This window comes from Phaethon aethereus, assembly GCF_964289735.1.
Source record: "Phaethon aethereus genome assembly, chromosome: 1".
Classification (NCBI taxonomy): Eukaryota; Metazoa; Chordata; class Aves; order Phaethontiformes; family Phaethontidae; genus Phaethon; species Phaethon aethereus.
In genome coordinates, this window is record NC_138575.1 from 203,225,853 (window position 1) to 203,246,677 (window position 20,825).

Below are 20,825 nucleotides of genomic sequence, written 5' to 3' on the forward strand. Positions count from 1 at the left end.
AGGCTGTGCGATGGCGGCAGGTTTGTAATAGAAGGAGAGGGGTGGTGGCTTGAGTGGAGCGTTGTTGTGGAGGCGGTCTGAGGAGCGACGCCGGCGCTGCCGCCCCGGTACCTGTGAGGGACCGCGGGTCGGAGCTATCGCGGTGCGGGTGTTTCGGGGCCGGGGGAGCGGCGAGAGCTGGCGGCGCGCTTGGGGCGTCTTCTGTGAGGGCGTTGCGGTGTCCGTGGGGCGAAGGAAGGCGCCGGGCCTGGCCTCTCGGCTCGGCTGAGCGTGGCTGTGCTGGTCTCCCCACGGGCGACCTTTGAGGGGGATCCCCTCGTCTTCCTGGGACGGGTCAGCTTCAGCGCTGCTGGCTCTTTCGGTTGGCACGAAGGTGCTGCTGCCCTTAGACTTTAGGGGAAGCTATAAGCGGGCAGGCTGCCTCGCAAGGGTCTCCAAAAGGTGACAGGAAAAATGGTGTGTGAACCCGGTAGGCTTGAATTTGCCTATGCAGGGTTCTGTACCTCGCTGGGAACTGCGCTTCAAAACAGAAGGCAGTTAAAAAACATTTTTCTAAGGGAATTTCGCTGTTTCTCCTAGTCACAGTCTCAAACTTTGGTTGAACGTGTAAGCCCTTTTACAGCAGGTAAATTAAGCGAGAGCTGGCAGGAATTGATCTCTGGGAACAAGGAAGCTGTAAGGAGTTCTATCCTGATCAGCAGACTGTTGAGCCTGGGCTGCTGTGGTTGTCTGTCCTTTGGCTGCTGGCCCCTTCTTTCTCTGTATTCCCCGTGACACACCACATGCACAGGCAGGGAGTTAGTTGCCCTGGGACTACTTTGAGGTAGCAGGGCTGAGTGGTCAGGTCTTGCTGCCACATCGTCAGCAGCAGCAGTTCTGTCTCTTGCTCTTCCTAAGTGAGGAAATTGCTTTGGGTTTCCTATCTACCTGAATTCATTCATGATTTACGACACTTGCAGGAATTTGGTTGTCACTGAAATTGTTGCAGTCTTCAAGCTTTTTTGGGGATGGATTTTAAAAAAAGAAGCTGGTTGGCAGGAAGAGGCTAACAGGCAGCATGGTTGTAGAGTTTCCATGAGAAATGAAGGAAGACACAAAAATTATAAGAGCTATGTTGAAATATGTGCAGTAAAATGTTTGTATTTAGATGGACATATTTGAAATTTTGCATTAATATGAAGGTCCTGTGCAGGAAGTCTCTCTTTCAACTCCTTAAATCACCTTTCTTCTTTTGTTGCAGGCACTTAAAGTTCTGAATCCCTCTCTGTACTACTGGAGAGAATATTATACACAGCTTTGTAATATTTGAGATAATATTAGTTGCACTGAAATGAATAATAAGATTACAAGTTGGATTATGTTGACTTCCTTCAAGGAAAGTGTTTGTTACTAGTTGTCTAAATTGTTTCTATTGCCTAGGGAAAAGTAGATTGTGACTTATTTTGATAAATACACTAGGCTGGTTATAAGAGAGTAACTTTCTTTCACTGGGAATCTGTTACTGTAGATTTATTATTTTGTTTATCTGCTTAACTTCTAGGTGCTACAAGTAGGTAATCATCCATACCGAATACCTGGAACTTTGAAAGTTTTGCTATCCTAACACTGCATAATGTAATATTGTTATGTTAATGCTACATCAGCAAATAAATTGGAGTACAATTTACAAGATGCCAACTGTTGAAGATCTGAGTAGTGAACAGAACTTCATTGCACATTGGATGTCCGATAGTTCCCGTGCTGGAGTCTTACTAGATCCTAGTTTCACCGGTTTGAAAATCAGCAAAGAAAACTTGTTACCTGGACCTGAAAACATCACAGCTTTCCCTGCTGAAGTGTTGCATCTTTCAGATAGCCGTTCTGTAAGCGATGACTCCTTGTGTGAAGAGCCTGGCAGCTCTTGTACACTACAGCAATATACCACTGAAACATCTTTTCCAGCAGCAGTGTGTAACATAGAAACCTCTAAAACAGACTTTGTCCATGGTGAAGTGGATGGTCAGAATAAATCTGATCACAGTGATCCACTCTTACAAAAGCTTGAACAGGTAAAAGTTCTAGAATTCCTTGACATACATCAGTTAAGATATACTTTGTTCCTGCATGTGATTTGTCTTACCTGGAAGTAAGTAAACTCTTTGCAATGTATAGAACACAGCAAGTCCTAAGTCACAGTTTTGTGTGCATAAAAATTGGTGTCCTCCTCATGATGTGCAGTTATTGAGAGTGAAACTTCCATTGTTTCCAGCTGGCACAGGTTCCAGTTTAAAATGAAATTTGATTCAGTGGCAGTGCACTTGTTCTCAAAACCTTTTAACCTGGAAAGATGCACACAGTTTTAGTGTTCTGTTGTTTCTTCATGTCAAGCTATGGAAATGGGGTGCTGGTCATTACAGTGGTAGTACTTCACCAGAGATACTCACAAAGTGGTGAAGTTGTTGTATTTACAGCAACATCTTCTGTTAGTTCTCAAAGCAGGTGTGTACACCCATATACCTGGTTCTGTTTGGATGAAGAGAGATATTGGTGTTGAATGTGATGAAGTATCCAAGACATTGGGATAAAAAGGCCAGGAATTACAACACTGTGATGTTATTAAATGTTTTTTTCCAATGCAAGCATGTCAGTTAATCCACTGTAACTGGCCATATGTTTGCTTGTAGTTCTTCCCAATTACTAGACATAATTTGTGTTAGCTGAAAGTGTTCAGAGGCACTTTAATAGATCTTGCTGTTAAGGATTAAGAACTCACCTCCTTGTCTGCTTTGCCAGCAGCTACCTCAGCACAAATGCCTATGTCTCTTCACTCAAGTGAGGTGTGTGTGAGAGTCTCTAGAGTAGAATTCCACAACTTATCTGGTACTATAAAAGCCTTCTCCTCTATTTTACATGATAGGAAAATATTTATTCACTTTTTCAGTATGGTCAGCAGTATCAAACAGTGGCTAAATGACAGATATTAGCTGGTTTAACAGTATCTGAAGAGGAATTGTTAAGTCTCCTGTCTTAGAAAGTTATAGACAATCTAATACATTATAAAAAAAATAAATCTGATGCTTGCAATGTTGAATGTAGTTTTGGATGTGTGAGGGTTTTTTTCAGTTTGCTTTTCTGAGGATATTATTATCAGAACAGGTAGAAGGATGATTTTAATAAATTAAGTGAAGACGTTGGAGATGAGACTTAGGTGATCTTTGGCTCTTGATCATTAGCTCACAGCTTCTACTTGCATAGCGCCTTACTTCTGTTCTCACTAGAATTTTAAGGGACTACCAGAAGAATTCAAGGGAAACTCTTCTTACCTGTTAGATGACAGGTGTGGTCCAATTGTTGATCTATGGAAGGATTTCATCAGGCTTCTTGTCTTTCCTTTGGAGGAGCTGGAGCTAGCACATATGCATGTGTTGGAGATACAGAGGTGGTCATGGAGGCCCACCACCAGTTGCTGTGGTTTGGTAGGGTACAGAATGCCCTGCCTTCATATGGCCCTTGAGGCTGGTCTTGAGGCAGGGCCAAGGACTCCTTCTACACAGGAAAATGAAGACTGGATTACTGAATTTAATCAGTATTTTAATTCTTTTTTTCAGGCAGCTTCATGAGCCTTAATGTTCTCCGATGCTCTTTTTCCCCTCTCTTGGTCCTTTGTATCAGTACTGTTCACTGTAAGTGAGATCTTGGAGAGGAAAAAAAAAAGCAACCCACACTTTTTCTAAAGCTTTAATTATGATGAAGTATTTCACATTTTAATAAAAACACAGCATAGTAGAAGTTAATGTTAAAAGAGCAGAATTTGAATGTTTTTCCCATGCAGTAGAAATGAGTGTTCTGATTCCTATTGTTTGCAGATTGGTCAATTAAAGACCAGTGGAACTGTTAATTGGGCAAACTGGAAATAGCATGTGCATTCATAGATTGAAAAAACAGAAATTTTGTTTAGCATAGCATTTCATTTTCTTAATTTCCTTCATGTTACACTTACCTAATGGAACATCTTTAAAACAAAAAATATCTGTTGTTTTGATGACTCTAATCCTGCGGTACATTTTAAGTAAACCTAACCTCTAATACATATATGTTTTTGTTTGAAAAGCTGAAGGAATTGCAACAACAGAAACAGGAACAGCTAAAGAAACAACAGATGGAGCAACTTCAAAGGCTAATGGAAGAGCAGCAGAAGCTACTTAGTATGGTATCTGGCCACACAGCAGTTCTTGGTAAGTTGAGAAAGAAAGCATATGATGTACTTTGAGATTAAATTCTTCAGTTTACTCATTTTCCAGTTAAAATCGGAAAGTGTATTCCGTGTTCTTCATCTTAAGACTACTCGATTAGTCAAAGATAAGTGCTGCATCGCTTCAGTGCCTGAAAGTTGAGTACTACTATAAAAGGGATACTATCCTTCTTTTATAAAAGGCTGGCTGTAATTGTAACTTGATTAATATGTGCTATGATGGGAGCCCTTGTTTTGAAGAACATATTTTAAATACAAAAGGCAGTGTAAAACAGACAGTTGCTTTCCTTTCTGATTAGCTGTTTCTCACAATACTTTCGATTACCTTAAGTTATCACTGTGTCCAAATGAAATGGTCCCTCCTTGTTTGTGCTTACAAAGCACGAATTTGTTCAGGTGATGAACTGAACTAGTCTAGGGAGCTGATCTCTATTGAAAAACACTTGTAACCTGTATCAGTTTTCTGGTATCATTTGCTATGTGCAAAAGGAGGGGATAGTGCTGGGCTGGAAAAAGCTTTTAGACTTGAGCGGGGGGTGTTTTGTCCTGTTGGCAGTATCAGTCCAACGTGACTTAAATGATCATCTTTCTTTCACTCTGCCTACCTGAGAAAATGAATTAGCCTTAGGAGAACAAAATCCAGATTGCCTAATCATTTATTCTTGAACAGTAACATAAGGATGGAGGCTGGGTGATCAGTCTTGCCCTTTAGTGCCATTTCTCTTCTGTGGAACAGTGGTGTTGTAATACGTATACAATGACAGACACTTTTTTCTTTTAATTTAAAGGCTATACTCTAATGGCTGAAAGTCAAAAGCTAAGACCTGGGCATTCAGCAGGCTTAACAACTTTACACCAACTGCCATCATCTGGATATCAGAATATCTTTGATGGAGCTTATGCTCCGATTGTTTCTCCACATACACAAGACAGTGATTTTTTACAAAAGTTAAACAACAAAGAATGCACCTCATCTTTGAAGAATGCTCTTTCAGGAGTGTCTGCCTGTGAGAAGCAAGGTTGGGCTGTACCTCTGAAAATGCAGAATTGTTTGAAAAACGAGGAAGACAAATATATTACTGGTTAGTCATTTATAGAAAGGTAACTTGGTGTGTGGTGGTTTTTTTTTCCCCTTGTAGTTATTGAGGGTAATTTTCTACTACTTATTGTGAACATTTTATACAAGTGTTGGTTTACTTGATTTGTTGGTTGCTTTACTGACAGCATACAGACCTCAGTGTCCATGTGGGTTTTGTTAAAAGCAGCATGAGGGGAAAAAAGTACGTTCTTCTGTCTGTATGAAATGCTTGTCTGTTTTAGGAAAAAAATATAACCTTTACTGTTAAAGCTTATGTATGATAAAGACTGGGAAAACAGTAAGTAATGACACATACTGGATAGCGGAATTATTTGGGCTGAACTGTACCCACATTTTAATGTAGCAAATGGAAAATAACAATCTATCCAAGGATACAGAATGTCTTCAGACCAGCTCTGTTGTGAAGATTAGTAACTGAACTGGAATTAGGAATCAAGATGGGTTGACAAAGAGATCCCATCATAGGACTAAAAATTATTTGTACATCAGAAGCGATGCACTGGAGCTCTTTATCTTTCCTCTTCTCAGTTTTACCATTGGCACCGGCATGACTACTGTGCTGCTATGACTGGAATAGTGGTTTTGGTTTTAATCTAGCAATTTAATAAGGTTGGTGAAAACCTGTTTTGGGGAAAAAGTATGAGATTCATTTCATCATACTTCATACCAGCTTTAAAGCTTTTAATCAGAGGTCTTGGTCTAAGAGGATGTGAAAGGATAAATTGATCTTAATATATGCATATGTACATGGGAGACAGAAGCTTGATAAGAGAGCTCTTCAGTATAGCAGAAATCTAAATTTGTTCAGTTATTTTTAAGTCATAAATTAAAAATAGCAAAGATGATGAACAATCAGAATGGGTTATTTAATATCTGTGGAAAATTTTTAGTACGTAATTGGATGTTCCTTTAAAAAGAAAGCTCAAATTCAAGTAAGAATTAATTTGGGGAAATCTTAGGACTACTTTATGCAGGAATTCAGACTACATCACCATGAAGCTCCCTTTTGGTTTTAATCTCACTTGAATGCTGCTTAAAGTATGAGCTGAAAACTTGTTGTTGGGGAGGAAAAACATTTTCTATTAATTTCCTAGGAAAAAACATGTGGTGTCCAGAACAAAAGATGGAAATACTAATGGAGAGTGAAGATCCTTTATGTGTGGAAAGTGCAGATGTCGCTGAAAATTCCAGCAGAGGAAAACATTTGTGGGCTAATACAGAGGAAAGGTAATTCAGACCATTATTATGCAGCTTTTATCAAATAACACAAGTTTGGTTGAATTTTGAGTCCTGACTGAAAGTGTCTGATACTCTCAATTTGTATAGCATTCTCAACCCAGGATTCCATTTTGCTAGGTACTGTGGAGACCTGTAGGGAGAGAGGCCCTGGCTTGAAATTGCTTATGTTGTGAAAGATGTTATGTTGTGTATTGGCTGTAGAGTTGTGTGCAACCTGGGATAATGATAGTTTAGAAGCACGTTTTAGTATAGGCTTAGTATATAAGGAGTTAGAATTACTGTTCCCAATTGGATTTATTACAACCTCCTATCCACTGTTAAATGAAAAAAGTTGTAATGTAAAGGAGGAGTGTAAGGTTGTGACTTTTTAGTTTATTATCAGGAGTTACGTTTGTTTAAACAACTGTATATGGTGAAGAAGTAATAATAGAGCTTGTGGCAGAAGCCTTCTCATGTATGGTAGAAGCTTTGTTTGTGGAGTTGATAGAATCAAAGTAGCAGCTGGCATTTTTTTAAAGCTCTGCCTTGTCTGCTGGGTCATCACAAAAGCAAGAAATACTTGTTCCAGGCTGCGGTGGGTTGAGCCCAGGCAGCAAATAAGCACCTACCCAGCCGCTCGCTCACTCTGTCCCCCAGAGCAGAATGGGTAATGGTATCGGAGGGGCAAACTTGAAAACTTGTGCATTCAGATAAAAGCAGTTTAATCAGCAAAAGAAAGAGAGAAAGAACTCAAGTGATGCAAAGGCTGTCACTCTCCACCTCCTACAAGCAGACCGATGCCCACTTGGTCTTTGAGCAACAGCTACTTTTGGAAGACCACGCCCCCAGTTGTTACTGCTGAACATAATGTTATATGGCATGGAATATGCCTTTGGTCAATTTGGGTCAGCTGTTCTGGCTGTGTCCCCTCTCGGCCTCTTGCCTATCAGCAGCCCACTTGCTGGCAGAGTGGGGAGCACCACAAAAAACCGAAGAAAGCTTTGATTGTCTGCAGGTAGTGTTCGGTAATAGCTAAAACATTGGTATTATCAACACTGTTGTAGTCACAAATCCAAAACACAGCACCATATGGACTGTTATGAAGAAAGCTTACTCCATCCCAGCCAGACCCAGTACAGGGTCTGTGCAGGAGAAGGAGTATCAAAAGAGGAGGTAAGGAACATGATCTCAGTAGCATTACTGAGTAGAAAGGTGATACCATAGAAATTGGCAGTATGACTAAAATGCGAGTGAAAGTTTGGTGATCTGGGCAGAAGAAAAGGTCATTGAGAAAAGCAGTGAAAGAAGAAACAGCAAAACCTGCATATGGTATCTTTCAGACGTGTACTATAGCAGGGATTTGATAAACCATTTCTCAAAAGATAAACAATTAGTGTTAGAATGCATTTTTTCAGGTTAACTTTGACACTTAATGATGAAAGTAGCTCATAATTTGTTATCTTCTATGTAATTACACCTTAAGTCTTTGAGTAGCAGTGACATTAAACACAGTTATTTTATGTAGAAATGCAAGATGTGAATTTTTTTTTTTTTTTAAATTACACTAGACCTATTAAAGCTACGATTCAGGAGAAGAAACAGACATTTGAAGAATTCCTGGAAGAACAGATACAACTAGAAGAGCAGCGTCTGGAGCAAACCCAGAAGTTACAGGTTGTTTGTTTGTTTTTTTTTAAACTTTGTTCTTTATATGTTGTGCCAAGATGTGATAGGTGCTTTAAAAATGTACTAGGAAGATTCTAGCATCAAAAGCTAACACTGAATGCAATATTCACATCCTTAAAAATAAAACAATAAGCCCCAAATATTTCACTTAAGATGTCTTTAGAAATCCAGTAGAAATATACTATAAATTCCTACTCATATGTGGGGTTTATTTGAAGAAATCTTCAAACTGTGTAAGGGGCTTTTTAACACTTCATGTTTTACTTTTCCTTAACTGTTTTCAGGACACAAATGGATCAGCCATTCAAAAACCAGTGATCAAACGACCCTTCCTGAAAAGAGGAGAAGGCTTAGCAAGATTCACTAATGCCAAATCTAAAATTACAGAAGTTGGAGAAAACACCCTCAAACTTCAACAAAGGGCTTCAGATGACAGAAATGTTATTAAAGTGGACAGATTGCAAATACAGAAGAGAACTATGCCTCCTGGGAAAGAACTGGTTTCTGAGAACCCTTTTGTACCATGTGAAAAATATAACCACCCTGGTAAAGCAAAACATTGCCCTATTCAGAAGAACCTGGTACTCGGGAATCGCAATGGAAAAAATATCTCACCATTAGAAACAGGATTGCAACGAGGAAAAAACCATGATGGACAGATAAGAGATTCTTTCCCATCAGAAATTAACAACAAGATAGAAAATAAAGAGAATGTAGTAGAATTTGCTGAGTCTAACACTGGCAAAGTTGGAAACATGTTACCTGGCACAGAAAAGCCTCAGTTGTCTTCTGAGGTGGCCAGTGCCTTTTCTAATCCTAGAAGTCCTATAGGTCACCCTGTAAAAGATCCAGAACTGTCTTTTGAAGTTTCATTTCAGAAAAAGCTGGAAAACTGGGAAAAAGAAAAAGAAAAAGAGAATCTAGAATTAGATGAATTTTTGTTTCTAGAACAAGCTGCAGATGAAATATCTTTTTCAAGTAATTCCTCATTTGTGCAAAGGATCTTAGATCAAGATCAGCAAACTTTAAAAGGCCGTAGAATGTCTTCTACCCCTATCAAGGGAAAACAACAGCAAGTAAAGGCGCTGGCTGTTGATCTTATAAATAAGAAAAATAAAAAGGCAGACTGTATGACACAGGGAAATATACATGATAGAGTGGTTATGCATACAGTCTCAAATTCAGGAACAGCTTTTAGAATGAAGGATCCATTGAATAAAATGGACAGTGTAATATTTTCAGCTTCTTCCATGACAGCAGCTCCTGCTTTAAAAAGTAATCAATGGATTGTAAATGAAGATAAGGGTGAGGGCAGTGATGATACTACTACAGACACTGAGAGTGAATTTGAGACCACATTAAAGCATGAAAATGAAGATGCTAAGACATCCTTTATGAGCCATAGAGAAAGCAATCCAGAATTTATTGATTATGGAAGTTCTGTAACAGACATCAGCAAAGAAAGCAAAAATGGAGATGCTGACCTTGGCTTGTCAGACAAAGATTGCAATGCACTGTCAAAGCAAAAGATTAGAAAAGCTTCAGACCATCGGAGAAGCATGTCTTGTATAAGTAGGAGTAAGTTTGAGTTTGATGATGAAAGAACATGGAGTGATCTTGATGAAAACTATGTTAACAGTGATTTACCTGAAAAATATACTGAAATACCTTTACATATGGACTTTTCTATTAAGAATGATACAACTGTCCCTGATAAAGCCATAAAGAGAAAAGTTGCCTCAAAGAGAGGAGATGAAATGTCCGAAGAGTCTGCAGTGGACAGTGATTCAAGTGGACCTCCTGTCTCAAACCTGATGATGAAACTGTTTCCTTCACTGAAACCGAAACAGAAGGCAGGCTGTCATTCAGAGCACGAAATCAAATCAAATGTGGAACAGGAGCCAGGAGGTGAGAGAACAGCAACTGGTAAGAAACGTTGAACGTGACATATATTACAAGTCTTTCCTTCTAACACTGAAGCTGCAATCTGACACTACACCAAAGGGTGTAAGTACAGACTTCTGCTGCAGGGAATGGCCCTATTCTCACCTTTCATCTCCTCTCCTGGTTGTGTGTCTGGTGCCAGATCTAACAATTACACAGCTTGCAGAATGAGTACAATCAGTGAAAACTTTTTTTTTTCCTGGAGGCTAGTTTTCTGTCAGACCAACTCATTGAACTAACCTGATCCTGAGCTGCTTGATCGCTGTTTCCAACTCAAGTAAAGTGTTAAAGGCATGCCGAAAATGAAGTGGTTCCTCCCTTTCTGCTACAGTGTACATTTACACCACAGTAGGGTAATGCTATGCACTGTTCGGTTAGCTTATTCTCCTTATAAACTATAAGGAGGCGGCAGCCTTACCCGTATTTTCTGACAGTAGTACAGTATCTAGAGAATTCACATGGAATATGGGAAACATTCTTCTGCTTTGCTCAAGTTGATTTCGACCATATGGTTATAGTCTGGGGAAGAAATGCCTCTAAAAGCTCCTGTTGAAGCTGTGGCATTTATGTGAGATCGTTAAAAATGCAGTTGTTCAGTGAAAGCATGATAGCATAGCCTGGCCCTGGCATTTAAGTCTGTTCTCTGTAAGGTGGTGAGATCTTGGTTTCAAACTCTGCTCCAGAGTATTTAGGATTTTGTTTAGGTTTAATAAGAGAAGTTCATATGAAAGCTGCTTCTTTTGCTTATAGTTTTGTGGAGAATTGATTTTTGTAGGGTTGTCTGAAGATCCCTGCTACATGTTTGCAGGAAGAGGGGTAAGGTTTTTACTGAATCTCAGAGTATTTAAGGGTGGATGAGGCAACTACCTACACTGCAACATCAGTATTTAGGCTTTTCTGTTGCATATTCAGAAGCAGACTATTAAAACCCTGGGAGTGCTAAGCAGTGACTGAACAGGAAACTGGGATGGCAAAAAAGCCCACAAATCCTATTATCGGCCTCTGCAATACCCATCACTGATGTGAAATGTATGAGCAGACTTTGGTGTGAATAAAACTTGGAAAAACTTACAACCATAAACTTTCCTGTTTGATGCTTGGCCCTTATGCATTCATTTCATTTCTCTAGCTTGATGTGAAAGCACTTCACATTCCAATTCCTAATGATATATGTAGTTCTAGAAAGATGATAGATATACTCAATATTTGAGGTACTTGAGTAAATAGTGCAGAGTGCTTTAAAATGTCACTTCTGTGTTATTTGAATAGTAGAATATTTCTGCAATATGACTAATATCTCTAAAATAATATAACTTGATTTTTAATTATTTTTTTTTTTTAACTGGTGTGTAATAATTGTTTACTGTAGTCTTATGGATGCAGCTTAGATGACTTGCCTCTGTCTATTCTTCAACAGGAAACACTGTTCCATCCCAGGTACTGAGAGAGAGACTTACTGAATTGGAAGCTGAAATAGAGAGATTCAGAGCTGAAAACACAACTCTAACTAAACTCCGTGAAGAAAGAGAGCATGCCTTGGCAAATATCAGGTAATTTTGAATTGAAACATTTTGGTGCATTCAGTTACATAGTATGTCCCAGACTATCGTAATGTCCAGTTATCAACAGCACAAGTAAATAATTGATGTCTTTCAGTTACAGTGGAGACAGGTCAAGAAACTGGTTGTTGCTCTATGTATCTATTAAACTGTAATTATTACTCACACACAAATGATAATATTAACCCCTGCTAGTTTAATATGTTATCCTTAAAGGCTATACTTGGGAGAATTTGTGTACTTTTGTTTTGAGTGATAACACAGTCCTAAATCTGTCTTGCAACACTGATGTCCATGCTAACATGATTGATACTCTTCCTTTGGATTGAATGTTTTCGTGTGTACAAACTGAGAATATTTTAATTTGAACTGGAGGACTTACAAGCAACATATAGAATAATTACCTCTGGTCACTTAAATGTGGCACACTTATTCCTACCAAAGTCACTTTTGCTTCATTTAGCCAACAACATGATGCTGTTTCCAGTGTTTTAATTTATGACCACCAGATTCTTTTCCCTGGTGCTGTTTGGGGAATGGTATTCTTCTGCTTTGAAGAATGTTGTAAGATTTTAACCAAATCTTTGTTAAATTCAGGATAACTTCTGTGACTAGAAGATATAAAAATAGAAATTGTTGAACTTCAAACACTAGCTGTATGTACAATTCTTACTCCTTAAATAAGTAAAACCATTTATAGGTAAGTCTTCCTGGGGGTAACAGATGCTGGATTGGAATCGGTGACTACAAAATTCTGAGTCTTCATTTTATTCCTTAAAATCCAGATTTGAAGTAGTTTGGGGTTAAAACAACAGCTTTGTTTCATAATTATAGGAAAGAAATTGCAGACTTTCAACAGCAGAAAGCCCAAGAACTGGCTGAAATAGAAGAATATAAAAAAAAGGAAATGAAAAAACTGCAAAAGGAGCGTAAAGTTTTTGAAAAATATACCACAGAAGCTAGAGCAATTCCTGATAAAAAAGAACGTGATGAAATTCAGGTATAGAAGTATATTATTCTTCTAGTCCACACAGGAACAATTAAGTTCACTTAAAGGCAGTCGAGAACTAAATTCTAACCTAATTGAAAGGCTGCGAGTGATTTTAAGACGGGAACTGTTAGTATACATGGCCTAATTGAGGAAGGAACTACAGGCTTCACAATGTTGTTTGGTTCTAAGGCAAAACCCCCTGATGAGCAAAACTTTTTGTTGCATTTCCATACTAAAAACTGCTCATGACTATGGTAGAATGATCTTCAACTTTGATACGAAACTACTGTAGTTAATATTAACTTGTTAGTTTTTATTGATGGTAGTGGATACAAAATAATGCAAAATGCAGACTAGAACTGTATTTGAGTTTTATTCTGTCTATAACTCTTGTATAGTAAATGTAGAGTTACATTTTGTTATTATTTTAGACACTTCCTGTGATTGAGCTTATAAAGTTGGTAGTCTAAAGTATATAGTATCTCTTTCAGGAAGAAAACTTCTGCCTTTCACCCTCTGTCCCATTAAGCTAATCTTTTTTTTTGTGTGTGTGCTTGTATTGTTTTTAGAACATTAAAATCCTTTAATATATTAAAAAATGAACAGGCTTTAATTTATAAACATGTATTTCTCTAAGGCTTTAAAACAGCAGATTGCAGAGTTACAGGAAGATTTAAAACGAAAAGAGGCAAAATGGTCAACCACCCATCGACGCCTGAAAGATCAAATAGAAGCTTTAGTAAATGAGAATATGGAGCTGAAAGAGGAAGTCAAAATTATGGAGAGGTTTCGTCTAGAAGCCTGGAAGAAAGTAGAAGCTGCTGGAACCAGGAGGAAAACAGAAAATTCTGTTATGACTCTAAAAAGAGCAGAATCTGTAAGTTATTAATCTTGGTGTTTTGCATTCATCTGTGTCAATACTCTTCAGTTTGGGATCATAAACTTGGAATCCAATAACTTAGATGTTTACTTTTAATTTAATAATCTTGTGACTCCACTAATGGTGACAGACACAGAATTTTGTTAATGTCACACTCTTTCCAAATGTGAATGTTCACAATGTGCAGCACCTATTCTGCTGAGGAACTCATCTTAGAAATTCAAAATGATGCACTTAAGAGAAACATCATAGATGGGATCTAACCTGTTAACTTCTGCTCCTTAAGGATCAGCCAGGCAAACCAGGCAGTTCAGCATTGTCTAAAGTAGTTATATTTAGTTTTGAAACTGTAACTGTTATTCTGGATTGCTCATACCAAATTAACATTCCGCAGTTGTTGGTAGCGAGGCAGCAGAGGAAGAGTTCCAAAGTATAGCTTGGGCTACATCACTCAAGCCCTTCCGCTGACTAAATCTCAAAAATGTATAGTTTGTGAAGAAAGTTTCCAGTAAATTTCACTGCACATGGTGCATAAATTTTGTTGCCACTGTATGAACAGTTATGAATAAATGTCATGTAAACCACAAACAACTTCCTTTCTTTTAGTGTCTACCAAATAGAGGCCCAAAAAGTCAAACTGCATCTCTGCTTCATCCAGTACAGAAGTGCAGCAAGATAAATGGCAGAAGTTATTCCCAGACAAAAGGTATAAATGTTTGTCTAATTGGAGAATTCTGTTAACTTTTTAAAAGAAAATGTGGATTTTTGCTTTTACTAAAAAGAGTGCATCACTATCTCAAAAGTAGATAGAGAATAGTTGTAATGGACTTCAGCATATGGATAAATACTTCCCAGGTTAAGATTCTGGACAAAGCTGTAATGAGACCATTCTGGTCTTCTGGTCATGTTTCATGGTCTGGAGCATATCAGAAGCTGCATTTTGTAATCCAAAATGGCATTCATTGTTGATGTTCTCCAAGCTGCAGATGTTAATTAGATGACTAAGGAAAGAGCTACCAATGTCGTCTGTCTGGACTTCTGTAAGGCCTTTAACATGGTCCCCCACAATATCCTTCTCTCTAAATTGGAGAGATACCTATTTGATGGGTGGACTGTTGGGTGCATGAGGAATTGGTTGGATGGTTGCATGCAGAGGGTAGTGGTCAATGGCTCAATGTCCAGGTGGAGATCGGTGATGAGTGGTATCCCTCAGGGGTCCTTATTAGGACCAGTACTCTTTAATGTCTTCACCAATGACATAGTGGGATTGAGGGCACCCTCAGCAAGTTTGCAGATGACACCAACCCAAGTGGTGCGGCTGACATGCCTGAGGGATGGGATACCATCCAGAGGGACCTGGACAAGCTTGAGGAATGGGCCCGTGTGAACCTCCTGAGGTTCAACAAGGCCAAGGGCAGGGTCCAGCACCTCGGTCGGGGCAACCCCTGGTCTCAGTACAGGCTGGGGGATGAAGGGATTGAGAGCAGCCTTGCCAAGAAGGACTTGGGGGTACCGGGGGATGAAAAGATGGATGTGAGCTGTCAGTGTGCACTCGCAGCCCAGAAGGCTAACAACCGTCTCCTGGGCTGCATCCAAAGCAGCGTGGCCAGCAGGCCGAGGGAGGTGCTTCTGCCCCTCTACTCTGCTCTGGTGAGACCCCACCTGCAGTCCTGCATCCAGCTCTGGAGCCCTCAGCACAGGGAAGACATAGACCTGTTGAAGAGGGTCCAGAGCAGGGCCACAAAAATGATCAGAGGGATGGAACACCTCTCCTCTGAGGACAGGCTGAGAGAGTTAGAGATGTTCAGCCTGGAGAAGAGAAGACTCCAGGGAGACCTTATTGCAGCCTTCCGGTACTTAAAGGGGGCTTAGAAGAAAGATGAGGACAGACTTTTTAGCAGGGCCTTTTGCAACAGGACCAGGGGTAATGGTTTTAAACAAAAAGACGGTAGATTTAGGCTAGATATAAGGAAGAAATTTTTCACACTGAGGGTGGTGAACCACTGGCATAGGTTACCCAGGGAGGTGGTAGGTGCCCCATCCCTGGAAACATTCCAGGTCAGGTTGGACGGGGCTCTGAGCAACCTGCTGTAGCTGAATATGTCCCTGTTCATTGCAGAGGTGTTGGACTAGATGACCTTTGTAGGTCCCTACCAACCCAAACTATTCTATGATTCCATGACTATGTTGATAGCATTGGAACTGCTGTGTCTCTTCTGTGGAAGGGATCTGTAATCATATGGGCGATGCCCGAGCGGGTGTTCCTTGTTCACAGGAGCAAATGCTGTTGGCAGCTATACCCCTTCCTGATGAATAATCACATATGGAAAGTAACTGGAGGATACTTTTTTGACACCTCTGACAGCTCAAGCAACCATGATGTGTTCTGTTAGAAGAGTATGTTCCAGAACTGAAGCCCTTGCCAATTTTATTTTGGTAATCTTTCTGGCATGCTACGAGAGACAAGGGAAAAGTCTGCCAGTCGGTTCCTGTTGAAAGGTTACATTTGTCTGCTTTTATTTATTATAAGGCATAACTAACAATGTTATCTAGATCCCTTGGTGGGAGGAAATTCCTTTGTAAATCTACAGAAATGAAATGGGAAAATGCAAGTATTATGCCTGTTGCAGTGATTCTTCAGTTGTGGCTTACTGCTGACACATGAAGCAACGACATACCTAAGGGAGCTGGCTTATGCTGATTCTTTTCCTAAATGAAACTGAAAGCTGTTACTGCATTTAAATGTAGGTGTCTTGTACAACTTGACCTTGTATATAATTGTAACACTTAACCTGTACTTCAATTTTGCTGTCCTAATTAACTTTATTACATGTATCTGAGTAGGAAAGCTTTCTAGAACACCTGCATCAGCACCTCCTAGTGACAGAAGCAACTCTGAGACAGTGACGGCACTAGAAGATTCTTCTAGGACTTTTATGGTAGTAAGTCCTGTATCTTGATTAGATTTTTAAGGGGGGAGGGAAAACCCAAACCAAAACAATAGCTACTTGTACTTGACTATCTGGAGGGTGACCGGGGAAGCTGTTGACTCAACTGCTAGCTCTTCAATTGCAATTTTATTGTCATACCAGGAAATGGCTGTGTAGTAGTCAATGCAGAATGTTTTACCTGTGTCTAGGTGTTGCAACATTCAGAAAATAAAATAGTCATCTCCTGCTCCCTTGAATTTTGCAAAATGTTTTACCTTTTGAAAGAGGGGGGGAAAAGATGGATGTTTATATGCTCCATGTAGGGAAACTGTGCAAGAATCTTGTAAATAGTTGAATTAATTCTTACATTAATTGCTGTTGGTAGCATTCAGATTTTATGAAACTTCATCAACTATTTCATACCTTGATGTGGATGACTTAAGGCAGTTCAGCACCATACTACAACACAACACTGAATTCCACTTCAGTCCAGACTACAGCTGACCACAGACAACCAATTATTGCCAAGTCTCAGACTGTCCTGTCACTTGAATTATACTAGAGTTGCATAAAACCCAGGTTGTGTTTATGCCTTCCTATATTTGTCTTCCTCCCCTGGTGCTCCTTGTTTCCTACAATACCTGTCAGGCTAGGAAAAAAAAAAATGTACAAAGAAAAAGCTTGATTTGACTTTATGCTTAGGTGATGGTTGTCATTTCAGGACACTGCTCCTAATGAAGCTCATGTGTCACTACCATCTGGACCAGCACATAAGGGCAGTGAAGAGATACAGAGAGAAACTGCTTATCCTGATGGAAAGGTAAAATGAGAGCTCTGCACTCTGAAATTCCACAAGAGAGCTGTTGTGAAAGAGTGAGAATGTGAGTGTGATGGCTCAATACTGACATCTCTGTGATATACTCATTAGGTTGAAAAGGTTTTGAAAAATGGCTGTCACCTCATATTTTTCCCGAATGGGACATGGAAAAAAGTGGGTTCTGATGGGAAGACTATAACTATAACTTTCTTCAATGGGGATGTGAAGCAGGTTATGCCTGATCAAACAGTGGTATGTATCCTAAATCTTCTGTATTTTTCTATACATACTTATTTATGCACACGTGTACAGACACATAAGGTTTCTCACTAGTTATGTTAAATCTAAACTTTTTTCTGCAGATTTATTATTATGCTGATGCAAAGACTACACATACTACATACACTGATGGCTTAGAGATCTTGCAGTTTTCAAATGGACAAATAGGTAATCATCCAACCCAACCAACCCTCAAGATTGCTGCCCATGTATATACACCTGTATTTACGTAATAAGTATATTGTCTCAAAATACATTTCAGAGAAGCATTATCCTGATGGCAAGAAAGAAATTACCTTCCCTGATCAAACTATTAAAAATTTATTTACGGATGGGCAAGAAGAAAGTATCTTTCCAGATGGTACCATTGTTCGTATTCAGCGGTAAGCTTTACTTTTTCAGGTACTCTAGCCTGTTGATGGGAACGGAGCAGCTGGGGCTCACTGATAGAGGCAGTACATGGTGACAGATTTATTTCTAGAAGTTTACATTTGAATATAGTGTACTGTGAACATGTATTTTACTGCATGAAGTTGTGTTTTTTTTTTTTTTAGCTTGGAGAAGAAAAGACTGAATGCCCATGTATATTTTCTCATACTCTAACCTGAGAGATTTTTCTGACTTGTGCATAATCTAGAGAATGTGTGAGAACTTAGATGTCAGACCTGCTTGCTGCACCAACTAAACTGATAGCACTCAAAACATTAAGTCTTGAACTTTTCTTGGACTGTTGCAGCAATGGATTTAGTGCAGAGAAAGTGCAGTAGAGGCTCTCAACTATAAAGCAGTTATGTCAGTTTTGCAGAAACAGGTTTTTGAGTACCAACCAGGTGGGATGATATTTAACAAATACTGTATTTTAAGTTCTTCCTTCATTTAAGCTTGCATATTTAATGTTCATTCTGAGATTAATCTTAAGCCTATGTATAGTCCTTACAGTGTTGTTTTTTTAATAAAAATACTTCTCTGAATTTTTTTAATGCAGAGATGGAAGCAAAACTATAGAGTTCAATAATGGCCAAAGAGAACTACACACATCACAGTTCAAGAGACGGGAGTATCCAGATGGTACTGTCAAGACTGTGTACATTAATGGACAGCAGGAAACAAAGTACATCTCTGGGAGAGTAAGAGTCAAAGACAAGGATGGCAACATTATCATGGACACTAAGTTGTAGGTACAGTCAAAACTGTTAGAAGCATTGGCACATCAGCAAAAATAATGTATATTCCTGTCAAGGAAACAAACAAGAAGAGAAACCCCTTTAAGCTTGTTGTGTATATACTGTTTATAGTTTCCCTGAAATAAACTTATTTTTCAGCGGGTGTTACACCATCAGTGCTTTTTCTGATTTTTTTCCTAATTTCTACTTTTCAGAAGCAGTTTATTGGTTCAGTATGCTGTCATGTGTGGTTTAAAAGGGTGTTTTTTAAATCAGCTGTCAGTGAAAATTCATCAAACAGCTGTAGATTACCTTATTTTAGACATCTGAGAGAAGATTCTTCAATCCAAGGTAAAAAGTTGTGCTGCTGCAGGCAGCCAGATTTAACAGTCTGGGTATCAGTTTACTTATTGCTTGACTTTCTCTTAAGTGAGTGAATGGCAGCATTCCTTTTCAGTTAGCCTTAGGCTATTTTTTTTCTTTCATAATCTTATTTTTTTCTTAATCTCACAGTTAGGAGGCAACAGCATTAGCAGACCCCAAACTCTGTTCTGCACACTGCCCTTCTATATTCATAAGGCTAGGACAGGTGAGACTCTGGGGCAGGTTCATTCTCCAAGCTACTCCGACATGTGGGAGGAAACACCAGAAATCAACAGAAGCCATCTCATCAAATTCTTCCACCTAACAGGCATTGGTTAAGCTGACATCTTTTAAAATTCTGCAGTATCTACAAGCAAAAGTTTCATTCTCTTGCACAGCAGAAGATACTTGCTTTCTTCCTCTTGTCATGTTGTTGCGTCCCCCTGCCTCCCCTTTCTCCTCAGTGGAAGCAAGCTCTGTATTACTGTGCCCTTTTTACTCAAGGGGTAGATCAACTTACAGTAGTGGCAACTATGCTGACTCAGAACTAGATGTTGCTTGGTGGGGTGGCTAGGCAGGTCCTGGCCTTTCTGGCAATCTTAAACAGCAGATCTTATGTAATTTGGGGCCAAGTCCCTTTCAAGATGGTTGCTAAACATTTTTTTTTTTAAGTCAGGAAAAGAAACACATTTTGAAGGTAAGCACGACAGCTCTATAGGGTATCTGCAACAGCATATAGCATGTCTGATTAACACCAGAATGTGTACTAAAACTGTGAAAGGATCCTCCACTGCTAGCAGAAACAAGCTAGCTCCCCTTGCAGCATGCCTGAGCAGTGCTACTGAGGGAAGTTTTGTATGCTTGCTTTTATGTGATCTTGAGGGATGAGAGGTGCATAAGTGTATGTGTGCATGGGCACAAACTAAAACACAGGAGCCTCCTTTTTTACTGTGAGGGTGACTGAGCACTGGAACTGGCTGCCCAGAGAGGTTGTGGAGTCTACATTGTGTATGTTTTCTTTTTCCTTGATAATGACTGAAAGAGGCTGGGCTTTAAATGTAAAGGATATACTATACCAGTACAATAGAAAGACATCAAACCTTACATAGTATAGCAGTAAAGGAAAACAAGCTTTCAGCTGTGTGCTGAGCAAGCTCCTGTTTATTCGAACACTTTCAAATGAACACTGCAGCTCCAGGAGTAGGAAGCAGGTGCAAGACACCCAAAACAGATCCATCTCATCATGACTGAAAACAGAAAACAGCAGCAATGCAAACATGTTCCAGAACAAAGATTGTAACACTGCCTCACCCCCAACTGTTATTCCCTTCCCAGACTCTGGTACTTGAGACGTCTGTCACCAAGTATGCCTGAAACAAACAAGAGTTACAGCACAATAATAAAACTATCATCTTCCCTCTAAGTCTTCTTAGAACATCTTCTAGAAGATACTAGAACAAATGTGCCCAGCATCAGCTTTTTATCTATTTCTTTACTACTATACGCTCATTCCATTGACTTTTATGGAAAGGATATCACAGAAGAACACTTAAGGCTCTAAGGTCAAGAGATTGAGATGTGAATATATAGTTTCACTACAAGATTCAAAAGCATTGGGAACAACATTATCTATAAACATCAATTAGAAGAGTGCTTATTAAATTT

General features: G+C 39.3%; 1 protein-coding gene across 1 annotated transcript; it reads left to right on the top strand.

Moving 5' to 3' along the window:
* Window positions 1-1,625: 1,625 nt before the first annotated feature.
* CPAP (centrosome assembly and centriole elongation protein) lies at window positions 1,626-19,904 on the top strand (the record flags this gene model as incomplete). Its single annotated transcript, XM_082014219.1, has 16 exons — window positions 1,626-2,048; window positions 4,091-4,214; window positions 5,020-5,250; window positions 6,425-6,557; window positions 8,117-8,222; window positions 8,519-10,160; window positions 11,596-11,728; window positions 12,572-12,737; window positions 13,366-13,605; window positions 14,215-14,314; window positions 16,453-16,550; window positions 17,260-17,358; window positions 17,467-17,607; window positions 17,718-17,802; window positions 17,897-18,017; window positions 18,620-19,904. 16 exons carry the CDS (start codon window positions 1,626-1,628, stop codon window positions 18,810-18,812), a joined length of 4,035 nt encoding a protein of 1,344 aa, XP_081870345.1. The 3' UTR covers window positions 18,813-19,904.
* Window positions 19,905-20,825: the final 921 nt, after the last annotated feature.